A 25,957-nucleotide genomic window follows, 5' to 3' on the forward strand; every position below is an offset into this window, starting at 1 on the left:
TCACCGCTCCTCAGCTTTTCTAATGTCTTTCAAAACACAATGAAGATGCAACCAAAACCTGTGACCGTACCCTTAACACCATTTGTGATTTGTGATATGTGCTCATCTCCCTGGGGTGTGACTAGAGCGCTTAGAAATGCAGGACACGGACTCAAATCCAAAGTTTACAGTAGTGTCCACTCCTGTATATAACCCCCTCACATGGCTTGTGTCCTTGTGGATTTGAGACATTTGCAACAAAAAGTCTCAAAAAGAAGCCAAAATTTGCGCCTACTAGAAGAGGCAAAACTGAACATGTATCACAAGAAAAAAGACGTGATCATACACTCACCGGCCACTTTATTAGGTACACCATACTAGTAACGGGTTGCACCCCCTTTTGCCTTCAGAACTGCCTCAATTCTTCGTGGCATAGATTCAACAAGGTGCTGGAAGCATTCCTCAGAGATTTTGGTCCATATTGACATGATGGCATCAAACAGTTGCCCCAGATTTGTCGGCTGCACATCCATGATGCGAATCTCCCGTTCCACCACATCCCAAAGATGCTCTATTGGATTGAGACCTGGTGACTGTGGAGGCCATTTGAGTACAGTGAACTCATTGTCATGTTCAAGAAACCAGTCTGAGATGATTCCAGCTTTATGACATGGCGCATTATCCTGCTGAAAGTAGCCATCAGATGTTGGGTACATTTTGGTCATAAAGGGATGGACATGGTCAGCAACAATACTCAGGTAGGCTGTGGCATTGCAACGATGCTCAATTGGTACCAAGGGGCCCAAAGAGTGCCAAGAAAATATTCCCCACACCATGACACCACCACACCAGCCTGAACCGTTGATACAAGGCAGGATGGATCCATGCTTTCATGTTGTTGACCCTACCATCCGAATGTCGCAGCAGAAATCGAGACTCATCAGACCAGGCAACGTTTTTCCAATCTTCTACTGTCCAATTTCGATGAACTTGTGCAAATTGTAGCCTCAGTTTCCTGTTCTTAGCTGAAAGGAGTGGCACCCGGTGTGGTCTTAAGCTGCTGTAGCCCATCTGCCTCAAAGTTCGACGTACTCTGCGTTCAGAGATGCTCTTCTGCCTACCTTGGTTGTAACGGGTGGCGATTTGAGTCACTGTTGCCTTTCTATCAGCTCGAACCAGTCTGCCCATTCTCCTCTGACCTCTGGCATCAACAAGGCATTTCTGCCCACAGAACTGCCACTCACTGGATGTTTTTTCTTTTTCGGACCATTCTCTGTAAACCCTAGAGATGGTTGTGCGTGAAGATCCCAGTAGATCAGCAGTTTCTAAAATACTCAGACCAGCCCTTCTGGCACCAACAACCATGCCACGTTCAAAGGCACTCAAATCACCTTTCTTCCCCATACTGATGCTCGGTTTGAACTGCAGGAGATTGTCTTGACCATGTCTACATGCCTAAATGCACTGAGTTGCCGCAATGTGATTGGCTGATTAGAAATTAAGTGTTAACGAGCAGTTGGACAGGTGTACCTAATAAAGTGGCCGGTGAGTGTACATAAGGCGCAAAAAAAAGAGCTGCCAAATGTCGCAATTATACACCAAAGAAAAAATAAACTATGATACATGACCTCCCTAACATTGTTATTAGGTATTTAACTATAGTAAACATTACATTGTGTCTTATTTTTTATTTAGTCATTGATCAACTGAGCAGTCCTGAGCAACTGTTACACTGTGATTTCATGTTAGCGCGGATCTAAATTTATTTGTCTATTAGTCATACTGACAGTCATTTTATGTGCAATTCCTTAGGATTTAGGCAAAATAATCACACAGTAAGAAAACCTTCATAATTAGTTTTTTAACACTATAAACTTTCCCCCTAAAGGATACAGAATAAGGCATCCTGCAGATGACAGTAAATGGTGGCCATGAGCTAGCTGACCTTTTTTTTGAGGCTAGCTCATGGCCACCATTTACTGTTATTTGACAACTGTCATTGACAATTATTGTGCATGGTGATCGACCCATGGCAACCACTCCGCAAAATAATGGGCTGCAAACTCCCCTCTGTTTAAGGCCCATTTATGCACATGGTTGTGTGCATGAAGCCTGCGTGTCTCATGACTGGTATACCACTGACTACTAAAGTGCCCTAAATAGTTAATGCAAAAAGAACTAGCACTTTATTACCACAGCAGCACAAGATGAACTGGGTGAGTGTGCACACTAGTGCTTCATTCTTATTGAACCTGGAACAAAAAGAAACATTTATTTTCTCACAGTGTAAATGATGTCTTTGCAGGGACATAGACGTCGTTCTTGGAGCTCATGATGTCTCTCAGCCAGAGGAAACGCAGCAGATTATCGGTGTTGAGAGCTATCACATGCACCCTGAATATCATTGTGAAAGGTCCATGCTAGTGAACATTGCCATGTTGTTGAAAGTAGAGTAATCTTTAGTTCCCTAAGAGCAGTTAAAGTATACATGTATTTTTAACAAATTTCCATAAATCAATAGTAAACTATGTTAGTAAACTTTGTAATAAAGTTTATTAACTTTGTGATATAGTTTATTAACTTTTATTTTATCATTTACAGAAATGTATGAGGGGTTGTTTTTAGCAAGGCAAATTGAAAATTTTAGTTGCACCATTCAATTGGGGATATGTATCATATTTTTTTTTCTTTGGTGTATAATTGGAACATTTGGAAGGTCTTTTTTGTGCCTTATGTATGATTACGTCTTTTTACTTGTGATACATGTCCAGTTTTGCCTATCCTAGCAGGCACAAATTTTGGATTATTTTTGAATCCACATGGACACAAGCCATGTAAGGGATTTTGGATTTGAGGCCGTGTCCTGCAAAGCACTCTACAGTAGTAACAACCCAGGGAGATGAGGACGTATGAGGCTGCGGTCACAAATAGTGTTAAGGGTGAGGTCACATGTTTTGGTTGTGTTTTCATTGTGTTTTGAAAGACATTACCACAGCTGAGGAGCGGTGATTTGCCTATTTACATTACTGTTAACATTTGCATTTACAAATTGCACATGTTAATGCTTGTGTTAATGCATGTGTTAACATTACATTTACATTGTATTTTGTAAATGAAAATGTTAACAGTAATGTAATTAGGCAACTCACCTCTCCTTAGCTGTTGTTATGCGTTTCAAAATGCAACCAAAACGCCATGCGTGACCTCACCCCTAAAATTAACCAATAACTTAAACAAAAAATTTAAATGCAAGTTTATGAATTTGGAGACATTTTTAAAAAAAGAGGTAAATGTGCAAAATGTAAAACATTTAAAGCATGTTACATAATTCCAATTTACATTTAAAAAAGGGTCCATGAAAAAAAATCCTTCCTCTCCACCTGTCCTGGACCAGGTGCAGATTTGCGCCTAAAAATTTGCAAAAGTAAGCAAAAAAAAGTGATACATAAATGAAAAGTCACACTGAACATCTGGAAAATAAAGATACATAAGCCAAGGTGCAGACCAAGGTGAACTTGAAAAATGACAACAAAAGTCGCAGTGAAAAGTTGCAAAAATGAAACAATTTAACTAGCAGAAATAAAGATTTATGTTCCCTAATATCGCTTACAGTGTATTGGAAAGCTACAAAAAATTCCAAGTAAAATTGACTAAAAAACACAATTGTAACATTTTGAAATGGACTGGTGTAGATGCAGTTAAATAGCAAGCCTGGAAGCCTTGGAGAGGCTCTCTGCTGTCATACAAACCAATTGATGACTAGAATAGTATGGCAGCACCAATGCGCGAGGTTCAACGGCAGGTGTCTGCTATATAAAAGTTAAAAAATAAAAATTAGTTTGACCGTTTTATCTCTCTTTTTTCTTTTAATTTTTAACCATTTGTCAAAACCGTTTTTGCACCTGTACTGGCACTGACAGCTGATAAATATGGATAGTCCTTTCTTCTCACAAAGCTGAACTATCATGTGAAATATTCTCTATGTATGTAAACATCTAATCTTTAGCCTGCTCTCTTTACCAATGTAAAGACTTGAGAAAAAAAGAGCAATGAAATGGGATAGACCCATTTTTCCTTAATAAAGTACATTACATAGTTTCATTACTTGCACTGTTCAATTCTGAAATAAAAAAAAAATGAAGCCAAACATATTCACATGAAATAATAGAATATGCCAACAGTAGACTGAAAAAAAATGGAATCATCAACTAAAACATCACAATCAAAGGCTTAAATTAATGTTTCTCTAATGGAGCACAGGAAAACTTAATACAGTTTTTTTTGCAGGTGCAGCAATTGTAAACACTACTGCACAATCTTCACTTTTGAAGATTGCTGTGTGCCTGAGGATTCCAACCCACACTGTTCACAATGCAGTAGTGCACCCCAGTGCTTGTTCCATTAGTTAGTAATTAGAGGCCTACTTTAGGAGCATTTTATGGCCCTATCTATAAAATCATCTCAGCTTCTCCTGAAGCAGATGGGCACTTCCTGGTTTTCACATCAGCTAAGGGCAGTAAGCCGAAAGCACTGAGGGCACAATCAGCCCAGCCAATCAGGACACGTTTGAGTGATGGAATGATTTGTGCAGGGAGCCCCAATAGAATCACAGATTCCAGCCAGTTAACTCTGCAAACTGCTAGCAAATGTTCCATTGTAGGATTATACACTTCCATTTATCTTCTGCATCAAGAACAGTCAGATGCAATTAAGACAACTTGAGATAAACTTTGTGAAATAACACCTGATTTTCCTTTTGTGGTATCTGATTTAGTCCTTTTCTTTCTCCTCTTGTAAATGTAATGGCATTGGTGTACACTGTACTTTTGTCTTGGGCAAGCAGAGATGTTTGTTATGTTTAAATACATATAATATTTACAATAATACATATTTTAACCCCTTAAGGACGCAGGGTATTTTCGCTAATTTCTCGCTCTCCATCTTCAAAAATCCATAACTTTTTCATTTTTCTGTGTACAGACCTGTGTGAGGGCTTATTTTGTGCGTAACAAATTTTAATTTCCCATGATGTTATTTATTATTCCGTGCCATGTAATGGGAAGCCGCAAAAAAATTCCAAATGTGGAAAAATTGAAAAAAACTGCATGTGCGTCATGTTCTTGTGGGCTCAGTTTTTACGACTTTCACTCAGCGCTCCAAATAACACCTCTACTTTATTCTTTGGTTCGATACGATCAAAATTTATATAGGTTTTATTGTGTTTTAATACATTTTCAAAAATTAAACGAATGTGTACAAAAAAGAAAAAAAAATTTTTGCCATCTTCTGACGCGAATAACTTTTTCATACTTTGGTGCACGGAGCTGTGTGAGGTTTCATTTTTTGCGAAATGAGCCAACGTTCTCATTGCTACCATTTTGAGGACTGTGCGACATTTTGATCATTTTTTATTACATTTTTTATGTCATCTAAAAAGGTGTAAAAGTCGCGTTTTGGACATTTGGGCGCCATTTGCCGTTCCGGAGGTCACCGCCGGCCGTAACTGTTTTTATATTTTGATAGATTGGGCATTTTGGGACGCGGTGATACCTAATGTGTCTGTGATTTTTACTATTTATTATATTTTATATCAGTTCTAGGGAAAGGGGGGTGATTTGAACTTTTAATATTTTATTATTTTTTTACATTTTTTAAACTTTTTTTTTTCTTTTTTTTCCCACTATTTCTTGGACCCTCTAGGGTACATTAACCCTAGATGGTCTGATCGCTTCTGCCATATACTGCAATACTACTGTATCGCAGTATATGGCACAGGCTCATTGTAATGGATATGCAGAAGCCATGTATCCTCGGGTCAAACGAAGACCCGAGGGTACCATGGCAACTGATCGCCGCCCCCCGATGACGTTTGGGGGAGCGGCGATCGGAGGTAAGATGGCGGCGCAAAATTTAAAGTGCCGCCGGCGACTTTGCTGGCGGCAAAGAAAAGGTTAACACCCGCGATCGGTGCAAGCACCGAACACGGGTGATAGCGATGGGTCTTTGCTGCGATATGCAGCAAAGCCCATCTCTGTATGAAAAAGGCTCAGCCCGTGAGCCTTCTTCATACAACCTTCACAGCTCCATGGCGGATATATCCGTCACGGAGCGTGAAGGGGTTAAGACAAATATTTTTATTTAATTTTTACTTATGTTTTTATAGGGACACTCAGGCGGACCTCTTATTTGTAATGGGGCTTTAGAAGGCATTGTATCATTTGGATATCATCATCCGCCTGGTGTTTATGCAAGAGTTGGAAAATACTTGGAATGGATCAAACAAATCACCTCCCAATAAGAAGACATAGACATTTTATGCTGTAATAGATGTATTACACTTTCATGTTAATTTTACTTATTATGTAGTCCTAATACAGTAAATATGGATATGAATATGCAATAATGAATTCAAGGTTAGTTTTATTAAATTGTCCTTTACCTTTGGTATAGTTATAAAACAATACAACATTAAGTATGGCTAGGTCCTAATAGTCATCCAATCCTTGTATCATTTGGTCATGTTTTAAAGTTTTAAGTTTCCAAAAATGTTGTGCTGCCAAACAAAATTTACAGAACCATTACTTGACTGAAACATTACTTTACTAAAAATGGTCAAAGAGATCAAAAAATGTAACCCATAATGGTACGGTATTACAAAATATTTGTGTCAGTGGGAACAATTTCTTTCTGACCTATAGAATGAATTTCCATATGATTCTTGCCATTCTCACTGTGATGAGCAGACTATTTTAAAGCGTGTGCTTGTTCTTCTATAGTTCTATAGTACTTTTCAGTAGCTCCTCTTTCAACTATGTAAACCAGTTGGGAAGTAAGGATCCGCTTACTAAACTAAATATCTACTTAGAATTAGTCTTTACTGATATAACGCAACATTCTCTTTTTTTTTTTTTGACTCCCATGGGCCTTATTTAGTTATCCTTCTGCCCAGTCTGGGCAGTGCAAAAGGATAAGCAAACATGAGGGCATGGCTTAGACCAAAATAAAATAAATATATAATACATAAGTATTTGTTTCTAGAACACCTTTATTTTCCTGCTGCATATTCAACAACGATTGAAGACAAGAACAAAAGCAAGTACAAAAAATTAAAATTACAGACATTAGGAAACAAATGGAAGGAGGACCGTGACCATGAGGGTTCACAGTCCAAATGGCAGAGTAGATGGAGATACGAGGTGAGGGTGTATTGTAGGTAATTTATTATGTAGTGTAGGTAATCCTAAACAGGTGGATTTTCAGCCTTCATCTGAAGGTTTGAAATGTGGGGGATAGTCTGACCCATTATGGTAGAGAATTCTAGAGTATGGGGGATGTAAGAGAGAAACCCTGGAAATGGTTGTAAGAAGAGTGGATGGTAATAGAGTGAAGCAGAAAGTCTTGTGAGGAAAGGTGATTAGGTGTGGGACAGTATTGGTTGATTCAGAGATATATGGAGGGGACAGGTTGTGGATGACTTTGTAAGTCATGTAAGTTAGTATTTTAAACAGAATTTGTTGTGCAATGGGGAACCGAGACTGGCAGAAAGGAGAGGCAGAGGAGAAACAAGGAGAGAGATTGATTAGGAGGGTAGTTAGGGATGGATAGGAGTGTTAGAGAGTAAGCTGCGAGGCCACAGTGAAGAATATTGCAGTAGTCCAAGTTGTAAATGATTAGGGCATGGACTAACAAGTTTTCAGATTCCTCATTGAGGAAGGTCTCATGTAAATAATGTTCTGAGGTGGAGGCAGTATCTATATACTTGTGGTGAAACCATTCTTCAATGTTCATCTGATCATGTCTCAGTATTTTGAAAATATGTCATATTTTTTTTTATCAACTTTAACTTTACCAATGACATTGCTTATTCAGTTCATAAATGCAGAGCCAACTTGACATTAAGATGTTAAAAAGTATCCCTAATGCCTTCCATCCTCTCTCCTCTGTCTAATTTAAAGGGGTTCTCCAGCCATTTAACAAAGTCTTATATTTACCTCGCTTGCTTCCCTCATCGATCCCCATGGAAATGACATGTAGCACCTCTCTTCTTTTCAGGCATGCGTGAATGCTTTGTGCTTTCAGCCGGGCGTGATTGTCTACTTGTATAGTTTGTGAACACGTGTGCATGCCAGAACACCCCAAGAGTGCACGTGTCGCATCAGCTCTTTGCTGCTGGATCACTGCGTGAAGGACACATTTGGGGCAGTAAGTAAGTGTTTGTTTTGCATTTTTATGCCTGATTAGGGGCAATGTTGGTAAAATCTATTGAGGGGCATGCACAATTGGTGAAGGGTACTGAGGGGCACACACTGTTCTCTCACCGCTTCCAAGTAGTCAGCACAGCACAACTCACATGAAGGCTTAAAAGAAAAATGGCAAGGGTATCCCAGACGTCCGGATCAATGGTTTCTCTTCAGCAAAGAGACGGCCTCCAAAGGAATTCCTCTCAGAGACCCCCTCCAGTCACAGAAGGTCCAGAACATCAAGGTGCACCAACAGAACCTCTTCACCTTTGGGCCCCAATCAGGCCCAGTGCACCACTCCACGAACTCCCCCACGTAACCAACCAAACGCGGTGAGTACTCAGGTCCAATCCACAGCTACCTCCACGCCGACAATGCCAGAGATAGGAACATGGTCCGCTATCCTACAAGCATCGGCACTTTGGCACCGCCCACAGCCAGGTTATATATCCAAGATTTATTTCAATGTACTACCCCACTGCTTCCAATGTTGCCTTTTAGTGTCCCCTTCAGTGTCTACCACCAGGATGAAGGATTGTAAACCAAACACGCTTACATGCTGGTGTGTGCCCCCTCTGTCAGGATTCACTCACTAGCTTCTTTTGCTTTTAAAATTATGCAAATGAGCCAGAGGGGCTCCAGAATACATTAACACCTACTGAGCTTTAAGCCCTCAGGCTCATTTGCATAATTTTTAAAGCCCTTTTTCTTTAATAACAGAAGCATAGGAAAATTAAAGAAGAGCAGATCCTGCCAGAGGGGACACACCCCAGTATGTTAGTGTGCTTGGTTAACAATCCTCATCCTGGTGGAATAAATTGTTAATATAGCTTATTATGCTATTTTATTACAGTTTTGGTCTTTGGGAAAGAAACCAGTAAATATTTCTTTAAAAACAGTTGTCATTGGTCTGGGGTGTAACCACTGATATTATCAATGTTGACAAGTTCATAAAGGGGAAATACAAGCAGAAAGTTGAAGTTTTGGAAGCTGGTAAAGATGGTGCACACTGAGATCATCCTTGTGAACTTTATATCTTTAATCCTTTTCATATCCACCCCCTGTGCAGCAGGTCAGTATTATTCCAGGGAGCATTGCATGATATGTGAAAAATGTGTTTAAAATGTATTATCTGGAACAAATTATGATGTTCTTAGTTTAATATGTAGATAGACAGATATCTTCTGTCTTGTGTGCTAATCTTCTAATATTTACTTCTGAGGTATTTCCCTTAAAGGAAACCTACCACTTCGGTAGGACATGCCGTGCACCAACTCAGGGTGAGCTGGTGCCGGCACTTATCTTCGTTATGTTTTTAAACTGTTTTAAAGCATTTAATCACTTTATTAATGTTTATATCGGAAGCACCGAGGTCCGCGCTTGGCGCACCATGCGCGCTACCACTTCCTATTCAGGCGCACACACGGTCGCGTTCATTGTGCGCCGAGCGTGGACCTCGGTGCGGGGAAGCTACTTCCGATATAAACATTAATAAAGTGATTAAATGCTTTAAAACAGTTTAAATACATAACCTGAGCTGGTGCACGGCAAGTCCTGCTTATAAGCCCTATCTGAAGTGGTAGGTTTCCTTTAATGCTGATCTCAAGGAGTGAAAATGGATAAGGGCAATATCTTGTATCTCTATTCTCTATATCTCTATTTATGTAAGCATATGGCTGTTTTACACATATTAATATCAATGAATGGATTTTAGATTCATTAGTTATTATTAGGAAATGAATATGGCCAGGGAGTACAAATCAGTGGACCAGATAGTGAAGAAAACTGGACATTGGACAACTGGAATCTGGACTAGTCTAGTTCTAATCTGCTTTTTGACATTGCCACATACATGGATACATTACAAAAATTATGATCCCTTTCATTTTATTCATTTTACATTTAGCTCTGTGCACATAGGCAAAATACTGCATGATATGTATGTGTTGTATAGAATATACAATATTTTAATTAAATGATCATCTATGAATTTCAACTATATTTGGTGTTTATTACAGAAAGATCCCATCATAAGATTGTAGGAGGGAATGAAGCAAAACCACATTCACGACCTTACATTGCTTACTTAAAAATTGGTGACGTTTTCTGTGGAGGCTCCCTGATCACCCCTGGCTGGGTCTTATCTGCTGCACATTGTTATGGGTAAGTTTACCCAACATATTCTCACAGTTGTAAAGAGTGCAATTCTAGTAAGTACTCATTGGCCCAGATATATCAAAAGTGGAGTATCCTGTCTTAGTGCAGTTTGCCTCATGTGCAGGTTGCAGCATATATATCAATACTGGCGCACAGTGTTCAATTATTTGGCACAATCGGCACTGCAGTGGAAATTGCGGACACAGTTGCACCTTTTTCTCTTTGGTGCACTTTCAGTATGCAGCGTGTGACACAATTGTGGCGCAGTAATAGATGTATCACAATCAGGGGCGGACTGGGAAATTAAAGAGGCCCTGGAAAAAATTCTAAGAGTGGCCCTATGTTGTGGGTGGAGCCAAATGAAGTAGGCGGGGTCATGTGATGTGGGTGGAATTTGCAAAATGTTACAAGTCACATTGTTAGTGGATTGACTTAATTTAAACAATGTTTTGCTAATGAGCAGGGTAAATCTTCATAGCAGTTTCAGCACTATATCCTCCTACAATCAATTGAGGGTTTCCAAGGATGCTTTGCTTTTAAGATCATGCATGCGCCCTGGGATACCCACGATTGCGCATGGCATCGGCATGCTGGCGGGTGCAGTGATGACACCACTGCCTGCGCTACAAGAGAGAAATGCTATAGAGCTTGTGGGTAAGCATCCTTGGTTACCTGTGCTGTCGTATGTCCTTATGTACAAGAATATAACTACTATAATACTGCCCCCTATGTACAAGAATATAACTACTATAATACTGCCCCCTATGTACAAGAATATAACCAGTATAATACTGCCCCCTATGTACAAGAATATAACTACTATAATACTGCCCCCTATGTACAGGGATATAACTACTATAATACTGCCCCCTATGTACAAGAATATAACTACTATAATACTGCCCCCTATGTACAAGAATATAACTACTATAATACTGCCTCCTATGTACAAGAATATAACTACTATAATACTGCCTCCTATGTACAAGAATATAACTACTATAATACTGCCCCCTATGTACAAGAATATAACTACTATAATACTGCCCCCTAAGTACAGGGATATAACTACTATAATACTGCCCCCTATGTACAAGAATATAACTACTATAACACTGCCCCCTATGTACAAGAATATAACTACTATAATACTGCCCACTATGTACAAGAATATAACTACTATAACACTGCCTCCTATGTACAAGAATATAGCTACTATAATACTGCCCCCTATGTACAGGAATATAACTACTATAATACTGTCCCTATGTACAAGAATATAACTACTATAATACTGCCCCCTATGTACAAGAATATAACTACTATAATACTGTCCCCTATGTACTAGAATATAACTACTATAATACTGCCCCTTATGTACAGGAATATAACTACTATAATACTGCCCCTATGTACTAGAATATAATTACTATAATACTGCCCCCTATGTACAAGAATATAACTACTATATTACTGCCTCCTATGTACAGTAATATAACTACTATAATACTGCCCCTATGTACAAGAATATAACTACTATAATACTGCCCCCAGTGTACAAGAATATAACTACTATATTACTGCCTCCTATGTACAAGTATATAATTACTATAATACTGCCCCCTATGTACAAGAATATAACTACTATAATACTGCCTCCTATGTACAAGAATATAACTACTATAATACTGCCCCTATGTACAAGAATATAACTACTATAATACTTCCCCTATGTACAAGAATATAACTACTATAATACTGCCTCCTATGTACAAGAATATAACTACTATAATACTGCCCCCTATGTACAGGGATATAACTACTATAATACTGCTCCCTATGTACAAGAATATAACTACTATAATACTGCTCCCTATGTACAGGAATATAACTACTATAATACTGCCCCTATGTACAAGAATATAACTACTATAATACTTCCCCTATGTACAAGAATATAACTACTATAATACTGCCTCCTATGTACAAGAATATAACTACTATAATACTGCCCCCTATGTACAAGAATATAACTACTATAATACTGCTCCCTATGTACAAGAATATAACTACTATAATACTGCTCCCTATGTACAGGAATATAACTACTATAATACTGCCCCTATGTACAAGAATATAACTGCTATAATACTGCCCCCTATGTACAGGAATATAACTACTATAACACTGCCTCCTATGTACAAGAATATAACTACTATAATACTGCCCCCTATGTACAAGAATATAGCTACTATAATACTGCCCCCTATGTACAGGAATATAACTACTATAATACTGCCCCCTATGTACAGGAATATAACTACTATAACAATGCCTCCTATGTACAAGAATATAGCTACTATAATACTGCCCCCTATGTACAGGAATATAACTACTATAATACTGCCCCCTATGTACAAGAATATAACTACTATAATACTGCCCCCTATGTACAAGAATATAGCTACTATAATACTGCCCCCTATGTACAGGAATATAACTACTATAATACTGCCCCCTATGTACAAGAATATAACTACTATAACAATGCCTCCTATGTACAAGAATATAGCTACTATAATACTGCCCCCTATGTACAAGAATATAACTACTATAATACTGCCCCCTATGTACAAGAATATAACTACTATAATACTGCTCCCTATGTACAGGAATATAACTACTATAACACTGCCTCCTATGTACAAGAATATAACTACTATAATACTGCCCCCTATGTACAAGAATATAGCTACTATAATACTGCCCCCTATGTACAGGAATATAACTACTATAATACTGCCCCCTATGTACAGGAATATAACTACTATATTATTGCCCCCTATACAAGATATTTCCATGGAAAATATTAATCTACATTGGTGTGCAGAGGAGCAATACACAAAGCCGTTTAGATACACAACACTCAACCCTATAACTTTAAAATTTTTCCATGTATATACCATATAGATTCGAGTATAAGCCAAGTTTTTCACTACAAAAAATTTGATGAAAAACCCTAACTCGGCTTATACTAAAGTCTAGAAGAAAAACAAAAAGTGTACTTACTTTCCAATGCCCGCAGGCAGTTCCTCTTCTATCCACCGATGCTCCAGCATCAGCTCCATGACCCTGCGCGGTCAGCAGCGAGCGGCTGACATCATAGTGCCTGCAACGGACAGCCGAGGACTCGGAGACGATGCTGGACCATCAATGGATAGAAAAGGACCTACCGGAGCATTGATGCATAGAAGGTAACCTGCCTTTGGCATCGGAAGGTGAGTACACTTTGTTTTTTTCCTACAGGCATTATTTTGGGGACAGTGGCTGCAGGCTATATACTGGGGGGAGCAGGGGCTGCAGGCTATGTACTGGGGGGAGAAGGGGCTGCAGGCTATATACTGGGGGGAGCAGGGGCTGCAGGCTATATACGGGGGGGAGCAGGGGCTGCAGGCTATATACTGGGGGGAGCAGGGGCTGCAGGCTATATACTGGGGGGAGCAGGGGCTGCAGGCTATATACTGGGGGGAGCAGGGGCTGCAGGCTATATACTGGGGGGAGCAGGGGCTGCAGGCTATATACTGGGGGGAGCAGGGGCTGCAGGCTATATACTGGGGGGAGCAGGGGGTGGCAGGCTATATACTGGGGGGAGCAGGGGGTGGCAGGCTATATAAAACAGGGGCTGGTGGCTATATACTACAGGGGTTGGCCGGCTATATACCACAGGGGCTGGCAGGCTGTATACCACAGGGGCTGGCCTGCTATATACCACAGGGGCTGGCGGGCTGTATACCACAGGGGCAGACGGGCTGTATACCACAGGGGCTGGCAGGCTGTATACCACAGGGGCTGGCGGGCTGTATACCACAGGGGCTGGCGGGCTGTATACCACAGGAGCTGGCGGGCTGTATACCACAGGGGCAGGCGGGCTGTATACCACAAGGGCAGACGGGCTGTATACCACAAGGGCAGACGGGCTGTATACCACAAGGGCAGGCGGGCTGTATACCACAGGAGCTGGCAGGCTGTATACCACAAAGGCAGGCGGGCTGTATACCACAAGGGCTGACGGGCTGTATACCACAAGGGCAGGCGGGCTGTATACCACAAGGGCTGGCGGGCTGTATACCACAAGGGCTGGCGGGCAGTATACCACAAGGGCTGGCGGGCTGTATACCACAAGGGCTGGCGGGCTGTATACCACAAGGGCTGGCGGGCTGTATACCACAAGGGCTGGCGGGCTGTATACCACAAGGGCTGGCGGGCTGTATACCACAAGGGCAGGGGGGCTGTATACCACAAGGGCTGGAGGGCTGTATACCACAAGGGCTGGCGGGCAGTATACCACAAGGGCTGGCGGGCTGTATACCACAAGGGCTGGCGGGCTGTATACCACAAGGGCTGACACCTGCTCTGTATTGAGAGCTCAGCCTACAAGCTTTCTCCATACAATGGCAGCAGCATTACTAGTACATACCCAGACCAGACATTACATATATATATATATATATAAACTCACATAAATATGTCAATAAAATGTAAGAAACTACTTTACACATTGCACTTACTATTTATGAGAGTAACAAAGTTCTTTGTGGGGAGAATCAATGTGCAGGGAAGCAGCTGCCTGGCAGGGCTGAGATCTCCATACACATGGCTTGTGTTCCTCCCCAGCCCTCTCCGTCCCGTCTAGCAGCCTCCTGCTTCCTGGTTGTGGGAGGAGGGGCCGGAGCAGTGCCCTGTGCCTGACCTCAGCGCTGTCCTATCTGGAGCCGTGCTGAGCTCCATGTAGCTGTAATCAGCTGTCTGCTAATCACAGGGGCAGCAGCTTCCATCGGACTCTCTGCTGTTGACCCCAGTACAGTGCACGGGCGGCCTGTAGTGTATGTAGGTGAGGCTGCTCTCCGTGCTGACAGTGCAGTGCAGACATCCTATGTCACATGCTCCTGCACGGACCGGCCCTAGATCACCCAGACAGGTCGGCCCACCGGGATTTCTCCCGGTGGAGTTAATGGCCAGTCCGCCCCTGATCACAATGCCCCTTCAGTTGGACAGATTTCAAAATTGAAAGACAAAGTGCAAATGCAGCACAAAAGTGGTATATAAACTTTATAAATACATGTGCAAGCTCAAAAGATGTTCTTTTTAGTGAAAAGATAGACAAACAACCTGGTACAGACACTATGATATATATGGGACATTATTGGAGTCAACATAGGTTCAAGAAGCCTTATGTTGGGCTATTTATAAGCTCCCAAAACAAACATTTTTTTCTCACTTTAGAAATACAGTCTTGGGATGATGTTTGCTTGTGCACCTGTTTTCATCTATCCTAATAGAAAGTTAATAATTGTCTATGGGGGCAGTGCCAGGGGTTGCAACAAGGTGGTGGTGGGTAGCATAGAAAGAAGAAAATCAGTGCACCAATAAAACATGGCCCCTTCTTTGGATACTGTTAAAAATTATTCTAATTACAATCAGTGAACAGGATGGACTAAAAAGCTATAGTGGACTGTAAGTACTGATAAAAAGTATCAAATGAAAATGAACTTCTGTTTATGTCTGTATTAACATGTAGAACATATTTAATGTATTTAACTAGTTTGTTGTGGTAAACACAAGTATGTTTGTTTTGAAGGCATTGGGGCTCATTTACTAAGGGTCCGTGGGATCAGGATTCCGTCGGGTTTCGTGAATATTTCCGATGTGCGGCAAATTTTGCCCCTGGTTTTTGGCACACGCAATTGGATTGTGTCGCATCGGCTCCGGCTTGCATGCGACAAAAATGGGGGGGGGGGGTTGGCCGCCAGACAACCCGATGAATTCGGACAAACTGCGGAATTTAAAAAAGAATTGTGTTGCAAGATCAAGCACTCACATGCACCGGGAAGAAGCAGGTGAACTCTGGGGGACCTCGGTGGAGCAGAGACGGATGCAGGAACTTGGGCGCACAATCTTAGTGAATCGCAGCAGACCCGAACCCATGTCGGACAGCGCACCGCGGGATCACGTCGGGACCGGGTAAGTAAATCTGCCCCATTGTATAATGGTCTCTAGTTTTATATATATGTTAGTAAGGAGGATTTTTATTAAGCATGTAAGTATTGTGCATATTACCTTACATTTTGATTATGATTTAGAGATTGAAGAGATGTGCAGAATTAAGCCACTGTTACACAGTCAATTCCTATCAGTGTGGATCTAAATGTGTTTGTCTATTAGCTATACTAACAGTCAGACAGACGGATAGACAATCTATTCTTCTAAACACGAAAAATAATAGTGCCAGATGGAAACATAGGGACGTTTATGCACATTTTTATTTAAGAAAAATCATCACACAGTAAGACAACATTCAAAATTTCTCACTTTATAGCTATGTTCCCTTTATAAAGGATACAGAATTATTGGGGGAATTTATCAGTGCTTCTATGCCAGTTTCTTGTGGGGAGCCCCTAAATACTTCATATAAAAATAGCACTTGATTGAGTTGTTTGGGAATTCTGTGGCAGCTAGTTCCCACAGAAGTACATGTGGAGCTGGGTGAATGTGCACCTTGAACAAAAAGAAACATTTACAACATGCTCACTACCGGTGTAAATGATGGGGGAGATTTATCTTTATTTTTCTTTAAAATGTTAGTGCAAAAATTATCCATTATCAGTAGTTTGCTTTTTGGACATTTTTCAGCAACTTTTCGTGGTGCACAGTTTTTGAATGGACTTGCTTAACTTACCTAATGAATTCTACAGTTTAGACTAAAGATAGTTGTAATGGCCATCTGTGAAGTGTGCAGAAGCTTGCCTGGTCTCAGATGACGAACTTGTAAAATTGGCAGTACATTTCCCGTATTTCACCATATGTCACCATAAGCAAGACGTATCCATTAAAAAGACAGTGGGCTGGCAGAATATGTCACTAGCTGGGTCCACCCCAAATAGTGGCCCAGAATCCATTTCCCCTTACTGAGAGCATGGTTAGACTTCATTACTGTTTCTTGCTGTGGATTCTGGCTCTTACTGGCTCTTTTGATAGCATACAATTTTATTAACGATCTGACCCTGGACTGATGTGCTAAAACTTCTGTAAACCTCTGCCAGAAAGTTTCTCCCACAAGTGTGGGTCTCCTGGGCAACCCCACTGGAAAACGGCACATATATGGTGGACAGCAAAATGCCAACATATATGTCCCATATTTTTTACACTCCCATAGATTTCTTTGGAGACAATGGGGCACATGTATCATAAGTCTGGCTGGCTTTTCTGCTGGTCAGATGTATCTTAGCAGTTTTTCCTTATTGATACATGTGAAGTTTGGTCTTTAATGAATTTGCGACTGTAAAACAAAAGTTGCAAACGTTGCAATCAGTTGCTAATTTCTATGCCTGGTCAAGGAGATAAGTCAAGGGACACTATCGAAAAGACTAGACTAGACAATGGTGAACTTTGAAGGGAGAAAAAGGTAAGCCAAACCATTGATACATGTGCCCCAATTTGCCGTAAAAACGTCAAAAAATAGGACATGTTCTATTCATCACATTGCAGTCTCACGTCACGTTACACGTTAAATAAAGTGATCATAAAGGTTCCCTTTAAAGGCAATGAAGACACTTTTAAAACACTACAGTGGCCATTTTTATGTGAGAAAAAATGGTTGTGTGCATGAGGTACACATCCAATTTTACACAAGGAAAATCCACCTAAGACAAATTAATGAAACTGGCAGGGAAACTAGAAAGAGAAAAGGTAAATCTCCCCTATTGTCTTTACAGTGACATAGACGTTATCCTTGGAGCTCATGATGTCTCTCAGCCAGAGGAAACGCAGCAGATTATAGGCGTTGAGAGCTATCACATGCACCCTGAATATGATGATGAAGAATCTATGCCATTCAACGATGTTCTATTGTTGAAGGTGAGAATAACCTTTCTTCTCTTTAAAACCTTTAAAGTGTAACTAAAATTTTAACAAAATTGCATAAAACAATAGTGCAGATGTTAGTACATTTTGTAATAAACTTTCATTCTTTAGAAACTAACTTTATTAAAGGACATTCACCACCAGGATGAAAGACTGTATGAAAACAAGCCTGAGGGGCTCCAGGCTCTATTAACACCTACAGTGGTGGCCAAAAGTATTGGCACCCCTGCAGTTCTGTCAGATAATACTCAGTTTTTCCAAAATGATTGCAGTCAGAAATTCTTTAGTATTATTATTTTTATTCAATTTGTCTGGCCAAATTGGATATAATTCCACACCAAACATAAAAAAGCGGGTGGACAAAAGTATTGCACTGTTGAAAAATCATGTGACGCTTCTCTAATTTGTGTAATTAACCCCTTAATGACCACCCTATCGGGAATCTACGTCGGTCATTAAGGGTACTTCTTCTGATGCAACGCCTTTCTACGGCGCCGCATCAGAAGAAGATTTCGGGACATCGGGATATTATAGTGCCGGTGTCGGGCTGTGATATCACAGCCCAGACCCGGCACTAACACCCGGGATCGGAAAAACTCCGATCCCGGGTGTTTAACCCCTTACATGCCGCGGTCAAGAATGACCGCGGCGTGCAAGTGTGTCCCCCGTGGATCGGACCCCCCTGGTGTGCTTACCGGGGGATCCGATCCCTCCTGCCGCTGCCCCGGGTCCCGATGAGTGACCCGGGGCTGTCGGCTCCTCTTCTCGCCGGGTTCTGCCTTCCTGGCAGGACCCGGCTGTAAGTAACTGAGCATGCGTGGCATGCTCAGTTACTTACACTATACACTGCAATACAAGTGTATTGCAGTGTAGAGGCTTGAATAAGCGATCGGATGATCGCTTATTCAAGCCAAAAGGTTGAAAATAAGTGAAAGTAAAAAAAAAAAAGATTAAATTGTTTTATAATAATAATTAAATAAATAAATAAAATAAAGTCCCATAATCTCCCCAGTTACACATATAATGCAAATACAGTATATAAAACACAAAAACACACAAAAAATGTACATATTTGGTATCACCGCGTCCGTATTAATCTGTACAATAAATCTAAATCAATATTGAACCCGCTCGGGGAACGATGAAAAAAATAACCACGAAAACCTTCCCGTAATATACAATTTTTCATCAAACACTATCACAAAAAATGTTCTAAAAAATGATCAAAAAAAGCTACATTCCCTATTATGATACGACTGAAAAGAACAACTCTTTTCGCAAAAAATAAGCCCTCAACAAGATCTGACAACAGAAAAATACAGAAGTTATGGCCCTAAAAAGTTGTCAATAGTAAAAACAATGCGATATTCTCCAATATTGGTTTTGCTCAGGAAAATTGAGCAAAAATAAGAAAAACTATATAAATGAGGTATCACCGCAATCGTAGTGAACCAGAGAATAAAGATAAAATATTATTTTTACATTACGGTGAACGGGGGGAAAAAAATGCTAAAAATCCAAAATAAAAATTGATGATTTTGTTTGTGTCCCCCTTGAAATAGTTAATAAAATCTCATGAATAAGCTTTAGACTCCCAAAATAAATTATCTATACATTGTATCTCATCCCGTAAAAATTAAGCCCTCATATGTTTGCATTACCAAAAAAAAATAAAAATGTATAGGTAGTACAATGTGACAATACAAATCTGCTGTGAATGGCGCCTCCATTCATTCTATACTTGGCCGTGCGCCTGTACAGAAGTTTACCACCACATATGTGGTATCAGTACACTCGGGAGGAATTGGGCATCAAACGTTGCAGTGCGTTTCATCATTTAATTTATTCTGAAAATGTCAGTTTGGCCTAAATGAATGTATGTTCCAAAAAAATTCTATAGTTTCTAAATCGCAGGTCCATATTGTTTTAACCCATGTGAAACACTTAAAGGGTTAATGGACTTAATAGAAGTTGTTTTACATACGTTGAGGGGTTAAGTTTCTATAGTGGGGTAATTTATGGGGTTTTACTATTACTTAGGCCTTACAAAGTCACTTGGAAGCTGAGTTTTCCCTCAAAATGTGAGTTTTGGCAATTTTCATGAAAATGAGAAAAATCGCACCTAAAGTTCTGCGCCTCATAACATCCTAGAAAAGTGAGAGGATGCATAAAATATCATCCCAACATAAAGCAGACATTCCGTAAATATAATATATCAAGCTTTTTGGGTAATTTTACTTCCTGTCTGGGAACCAGAACATTTCAAACTAGGAAAATGAAGAATTTTTACAAACTTTTGCCAAATTTTCCCTTTTTTTCAGAACAAATTGCAAAACGTATCACTTAAATTTTATAACTAACATGAAGTACAATGTATCACGAGAAAACATTCTCAAAATCACCGGGATATGTTAAAGCGTTCCGAAGTTATAACCAATTATCGTGAGACATGTCAGATTTGAAAAATCGAGTCTGGTCATAGAGCTGAAAACTAGTGTCGGTGATAAGGGGTTAACAGCACCGGTAACTTACCTGTGGCACCTATCAGGTGGTGGCAATAACTAAATCAGACTTGCAGCCAGTTGAAATGGTTTAAAGTTGACTGAACCTCTGTCCTGTGTCCATATGTGTACCACATTCAGAATGGAGAAAAGAAAGAAGACCAAAGAACTGTCTGAGGAATTGAGAATCAAAATTGTGAGGATGCATGAGAAATCTCAAGGCTACAAGTCCTTCTCCAAAGACCTGAATGATCCTGTATCTACTGTGTGCAGTGTCATCAAGAAGTTTAAAGGCCATGGCACTGTGGCTAACCAAGATTGTGCGGATGGTGGATAAAGAGCCTTGACTAACACCCAAACAAGTTCAAGCTGCCCTGCAGTCCGAGGGTACAACAGTATCAACCCGTACTATCCGTCGGTGTCTGAATGAAAAGGGACTGTATGTTAGGATACCCAGGAAGACCCCACTTCTTACACAGAAACATAAAAAACAAAACTTACCTGAGAAAGCCTAAAACGTTTTGGGAGAATGTTCTCTGGTCAGATGAGACCAAAGTAGAACTTTTTGGGAAAAGGCATCAACATAGAGTTTACAGGAAAAAAAGAGGCCTCCAAAGAAAAGAACACGGTCCCTACAGTCAAACATGTCACAGGTTCCCTGATGTTTTGGGGCTGCTTGGGCCCAGTGTGAGAAAGTTGGGTCTCCCTCAGAGGTCATGTGTCTTCCAGCAGGACAATGACCCAAAACACACTTCAAAAAGCACTAGGAAATGATTTGAGAGAAAGCACTGGAGACTTCTAAAGTGGCCAGGAATGAGTCCAGACCTGAATCCCATAGAACGCCTGTGGAGAGATCTCACAATGGCAGTTACCGGGTCCGGAAGAACAATGCACTGTGCCGCGATTCAAGAAGATTGCGCGCCTGATATCCTGCATGTGTTGCTTCCCCGCTAAGGTCTGCCAGAGTTCACCATCTTTCTCCCAGTGCATGTAAGTGCATGGCATGCAACACAATTTTATAAGTTAAATCGTCCGACGGCCCGTCCCCCCTTGTAAGCCGACTCGGTTGCGACTAAATCCAATCGTGTGCGACACTATCACCTACCAAATACCTGTCCCAGCAGCGTGATCCCCGAAAACATTGGGAAACCCGACAGAAATGCGGCCACGGGACCCTTGGTAAATAAGCTCCATTTTGTATAAAGGCTGTGCTACCAACTATTATGTTGAGGGTGCCAATACTTTTGTCCGGCCCATTTTTGGAGTTTTGTGTAAAATGATCAATGATTTGACTTTTTTTTCATTTTCTTTTGTGTTGCAAGCAAGATAAATGAAGATCTTAATAACAAAGAATTTGTGATTGCAATCATTTTCTGGAAAACAAGTATTATCTGATGGAATTGCATGGGGTGCCAATACTTTTGGCCACCACTGTAGTGCAGATTGTACTTTTTTTGATGAATGGGCCAATGGGTCAGAGTGCAGTGTAAGTTCTGCATGTTAAATATACATGCAGAACATGCATGTGAAAAATGCAAGTGCGAAAGAGTCTAAACAGCTGGATTCATTAGGTAGATAAAGCAAATTAATCCAAAAACTGTGTACCACAAGTTGGGATGCAATTTGGAAATGTTGCAGAAAATGTGCAAAAGGAAACTGATAAAAAAGACTGCTCAGAAACATTTTTGCTCTGAAATTAGAAATTAAAAAACTGTTAGGTCCAAATAAAACATATGTTTTATTCTTTGGGTCAGTACAATCAAGGGGGTAAAAAAGTTTCAATTATACTGTTTATCAATTAAAACTTGTCAATGGTACACTGTAGAATATGACAAACCTGGAAGCTTTGGAGAGACTGTCGACAGTCAATTGCTACTTTTAAGTACTGTGATGGCCAATACAGCAGCACCAAAGTGCACGATTCAACCTTGGCAGTTAACAGTGAATGTCTGCTGTATAATAAAGTTTAAAAAAATGTCCCGTCTAGCCTGCATTATGGAATAAAATATCTAAACTATATTTTTTAGTGTATGTTTTGTTGCAAATTTTGCTTAATTTAACTGTGAATTTATGACCTACCTTTGTTAATAATCCAATCTTTATCTGCATCTATAAGCTTTTAACCTTGGATCAATGACGTTGGTGACATTCGTATTTCTGCTCCTTCCAGCTTTCCTCCCAGGCTGAGATAAATGAGTATGTACAGCCAATCCCGCTTCCTACAAGCACCAGTGACCTTCCAAAAAATACACCGTGCAGTGTTGCAGGTTGGGGGCTCATTGACAAGCTGCAGACCACTGATAAATTATTTGAGACCAATGTTACTATTGTGAGCCGCAGATTGTGTCGTCGTTACTACCCTGGTTTGAGTGATGGAATGATTTGTGCAGGGAGCCACAATAGAATCACCGATTCCAGCCAGGTAACTATGCAAACTGCTAGCAAATGCTCCATTGTAGGATTATACACATCCATTTATCTTCTGCGTCAAGAACAGTCAGATCCATTTAAAACAACTTGGGCTAAACTTTCTGAAACGACACCTGATTACCCCTCTTTGTCCTAATGGGATCTGATTCTGTCCTGCTATGTTTCTTCTCTTGTGGATATTATGGCAAAAAATGTATGAGTGTACTAGTTGTGAGAGCATTTTGAATGTTTGTACATCATGGATATTCCTTAGTGGTTAAAATTACCATTGGCCATTTATAAGACATTACCCACTGTCATGAGTGGCAATAATTCTAAAATAATAAATAGTAAAATAGTAATTTTGTCTATAGCACATACATATTTGTTTTAAATACACATAATATTTAGAATAATATATGCAAATATTTTTATTTCATTTTTTACTCTTTCCATAGGGAGACTCAGGCGGACCTCTTATTTGTAATGGGGCTTTAGCAGGCATTGTGTCATTTGGATATAATCATCCGCCCGGTGTTTATGCAAGAGTTGGAAAATACTTGGATTGGATCAAACAAACCATCTCCCAATATGAAGACATAGACATCTGATCCTTTTGGAGGCGCTGTTATGTTAATACCCTTTTATGTTAATTTTACTTATATGGTCCTTTTATATTAAATAACAAAATGCAATAATGTATAAAAAAAATTGATTCATAAAATTTTTCTGTATCTTCTTGAAGTCATTATAAAATGAAGCAACATTAATTATGTCTAGTAATAGCTGCCAAGTATTGGGATTATTTGGTCATCATTTGAGTTTCCAATAGAGTTGTATATCTGGTAGTGGTGACTTTACTGGTAACAATCAAAGTGAATAAAAATTCAATATCATAATGGACAAGTTTAAAGAAAAATGTAAGTGGTGAAATTATTTTCTGATTTCACCAACTTTTTCATCTTCTCTCGGGGACATATACAAATATAATATTACATTATAGAGTACAAACAGTCATAGAGAATAATAGGAGTGAGAGCCCTGCTCGCAAGAGCTTATGTTGTGCCCCGTCCTCTTAGACGGAGGGTACTGACGGGGAACCAGAGGCCGCCACTAGACTCCTTGAAAAAGGGGTGAGGAAAGGACTTGTAGGGATACGTTTGTGACGCCAGCTGGGATAATATTCGCTGACTTGGGCCCTGGGAGATAGGTGTGGTGGATCAGCGTGTTGTTATGAACCCTTCCCGACTAGGGCTGGCTCCCAGGGGATGAAAGGAGGAGGAAGTGTATAACACTTTCCTTGCGAAAAGTGCACTTGCACACTTTGACTTGAACTGTAGAGACACCGGCCACCTTGGTGCACGTCAATATGCTTCTTACTTGTTCCTCAGCTGGACTGCACTCCGCTTATTACAGGCACAACCTCTGCTTGCTGTGCTGCTTAGCTCCTCTGAGACTCAGGCTCTCCTGACTGTCTCCTCTAAGACATGCTGCTTCAGACTCCTTCAGTCTACACTAAGGACTCCAAACTCCTCCCATCTTCTTCCCATAATCATTTGATGCTCTCTTACCTTGGTAGGCCAGTCATCTCTTTATTAAACATATAACAATTAAAGGTATATACACAGTACATTGCCATTGCTTACACAAAGTGGAAGGTGCTACACTTACATTCTAAAAGTGACACAAGAGGTAAAGGCACTTTTATAGTGGCCGAGCGATTATTTATAAGGGAACAGTATAAAATAATTTACAGTGTATACTTGAGTATAAGGAGAGCCAAGTATAAGCTGAGGTTCCTAATTTTAACACAAAAAAACCTATTCACTCAAGTATAAGCCTAGGGTGTGAAATGCATTGGTCACAGCCTCCAGGCAGTAAAAAACTGAACAATATCCCCCTGTATATAGCCTGCCAGCCCCTGTAGTATATGGCCAGGCCATCCCCCCCAGTATATAGCCGGCCAGCCCCTGAAGTATATAGCCATCCACCCCACCAGTATACAGCCTGCCAGCCCCTGTAGTATATAGCCTGCCAACCACTGCCCCCCTAGTATTTGGCCTATCAGCCCCTGCAAAATATAGCCAGCCCCTGCAGTATATAGCATGCCAACCCCTGCAGTATATAGCCAGCCCACCCCCCAGTATATAGTCGGCCAGCCCCTGCCCCAAATATGCAAAGCTTTTAATAAAAAAAATTAACACTGTACTCACTTTTCCAATACCCCCCCCACAGGTCCTCTTCTTGCTTCCGATGCTCTGGTGCCTCTTTGGGTCCTTCGGCTCCTCTCCTGCTCCTCTTTGGATCGTTTGGCTCCTCGCACACAGCCAGCACACACAATGATGTCAGCCGCTTGCCAATGTAATTGTCTGTGAGCCGTAGGCATTGCAAGGGGACCCAAAGTGGAGCTGAACAGCCCGGAGTGGAGTCAAAGAGGAGCGACAGGAGCCAAAGAGGCAATGGAGCATCGGAAGCAAGAAGAGGACCTGCGAGGGTTAGTACAGTGTTAATTTTTTATTGACTTGAGTTTTTTTGTGCTGAAAAACTTGGCTTATACTCAAGTATATATAGTTACAAACTCCAAGGAAGGAAGCAGCACTCCAAGATAAATAGTGAATGTTTATTCCACCAGTGGTAAGAGCTACGTTTCGGCTGACTCTATGCAGCCATTCTCAAGCATTTATATATGGTAATAAATAAAAATTCTCCTGCTTGAAGCAGCCATCAGCTGCCATCTTATATACAAGGTCC

At 40.5% G+C, this 25,957-nt stretch overlaps 1 protein-coding gene and 1 long non-coding RNA gene across 2 annotated transcripts; both read left to right on the forward strand.

Annotated features, from left to right (window-relative positions):
• The first annotated feature begins 1,988 nt into the window (after positions 1-1,988).
• On the forward strand, positions 1,989-8,124 carry LOC140093070 (uncharacterized). The gene is made up of 3 exons (XR_011850070.1): positions 1,989-2,195; positions 2,285-2,392; positions 8,032-8,124. It is a non-coding gene; the product is annotated as an uncharacterized lncRNA (long non-coding RNA).
• Positions 8,125-9,131: 1,007 nt separating this feature from the next.
• LOC140064124 (mast cell protease 1A-like) lies at positions 9,132-23,930 on the forward strand. Its single transcript, XM_072110690.1, has 5 exons — positions 9,132-9,291; positions 10,238-10,382; positions 18,149-18,290; positions 22,968-23,219; positions 23,665-23,930. Exons 1-5 carry the CDS (start codon positions 9,219-9,221, stop codon positions 23,815-23,817), a joined length of 765 nt encoding a protein of 254 aa, XP_071966791.1. The 5' UTR covers positions 9,132-9,218; the 3' UTR covers positions 23,818-23,930.
• Positions 23,931-25,957: the final 2,027 nt, after the last annotated feature.

The sequence above is a fragment of the Engystomops pustulosus genome, chromosome 1 (assembly GCF_040894005.1).
Source record: "Engystomops pustulosus chromosome 1, aEngPut4.maternal, whole genome shotgun sequence".
NCBI lineage: Eukaryota > Metazoa > Chordata > Amphibia > Anura > Leptodactylidae > Engystomops > Engystomops pustulosus.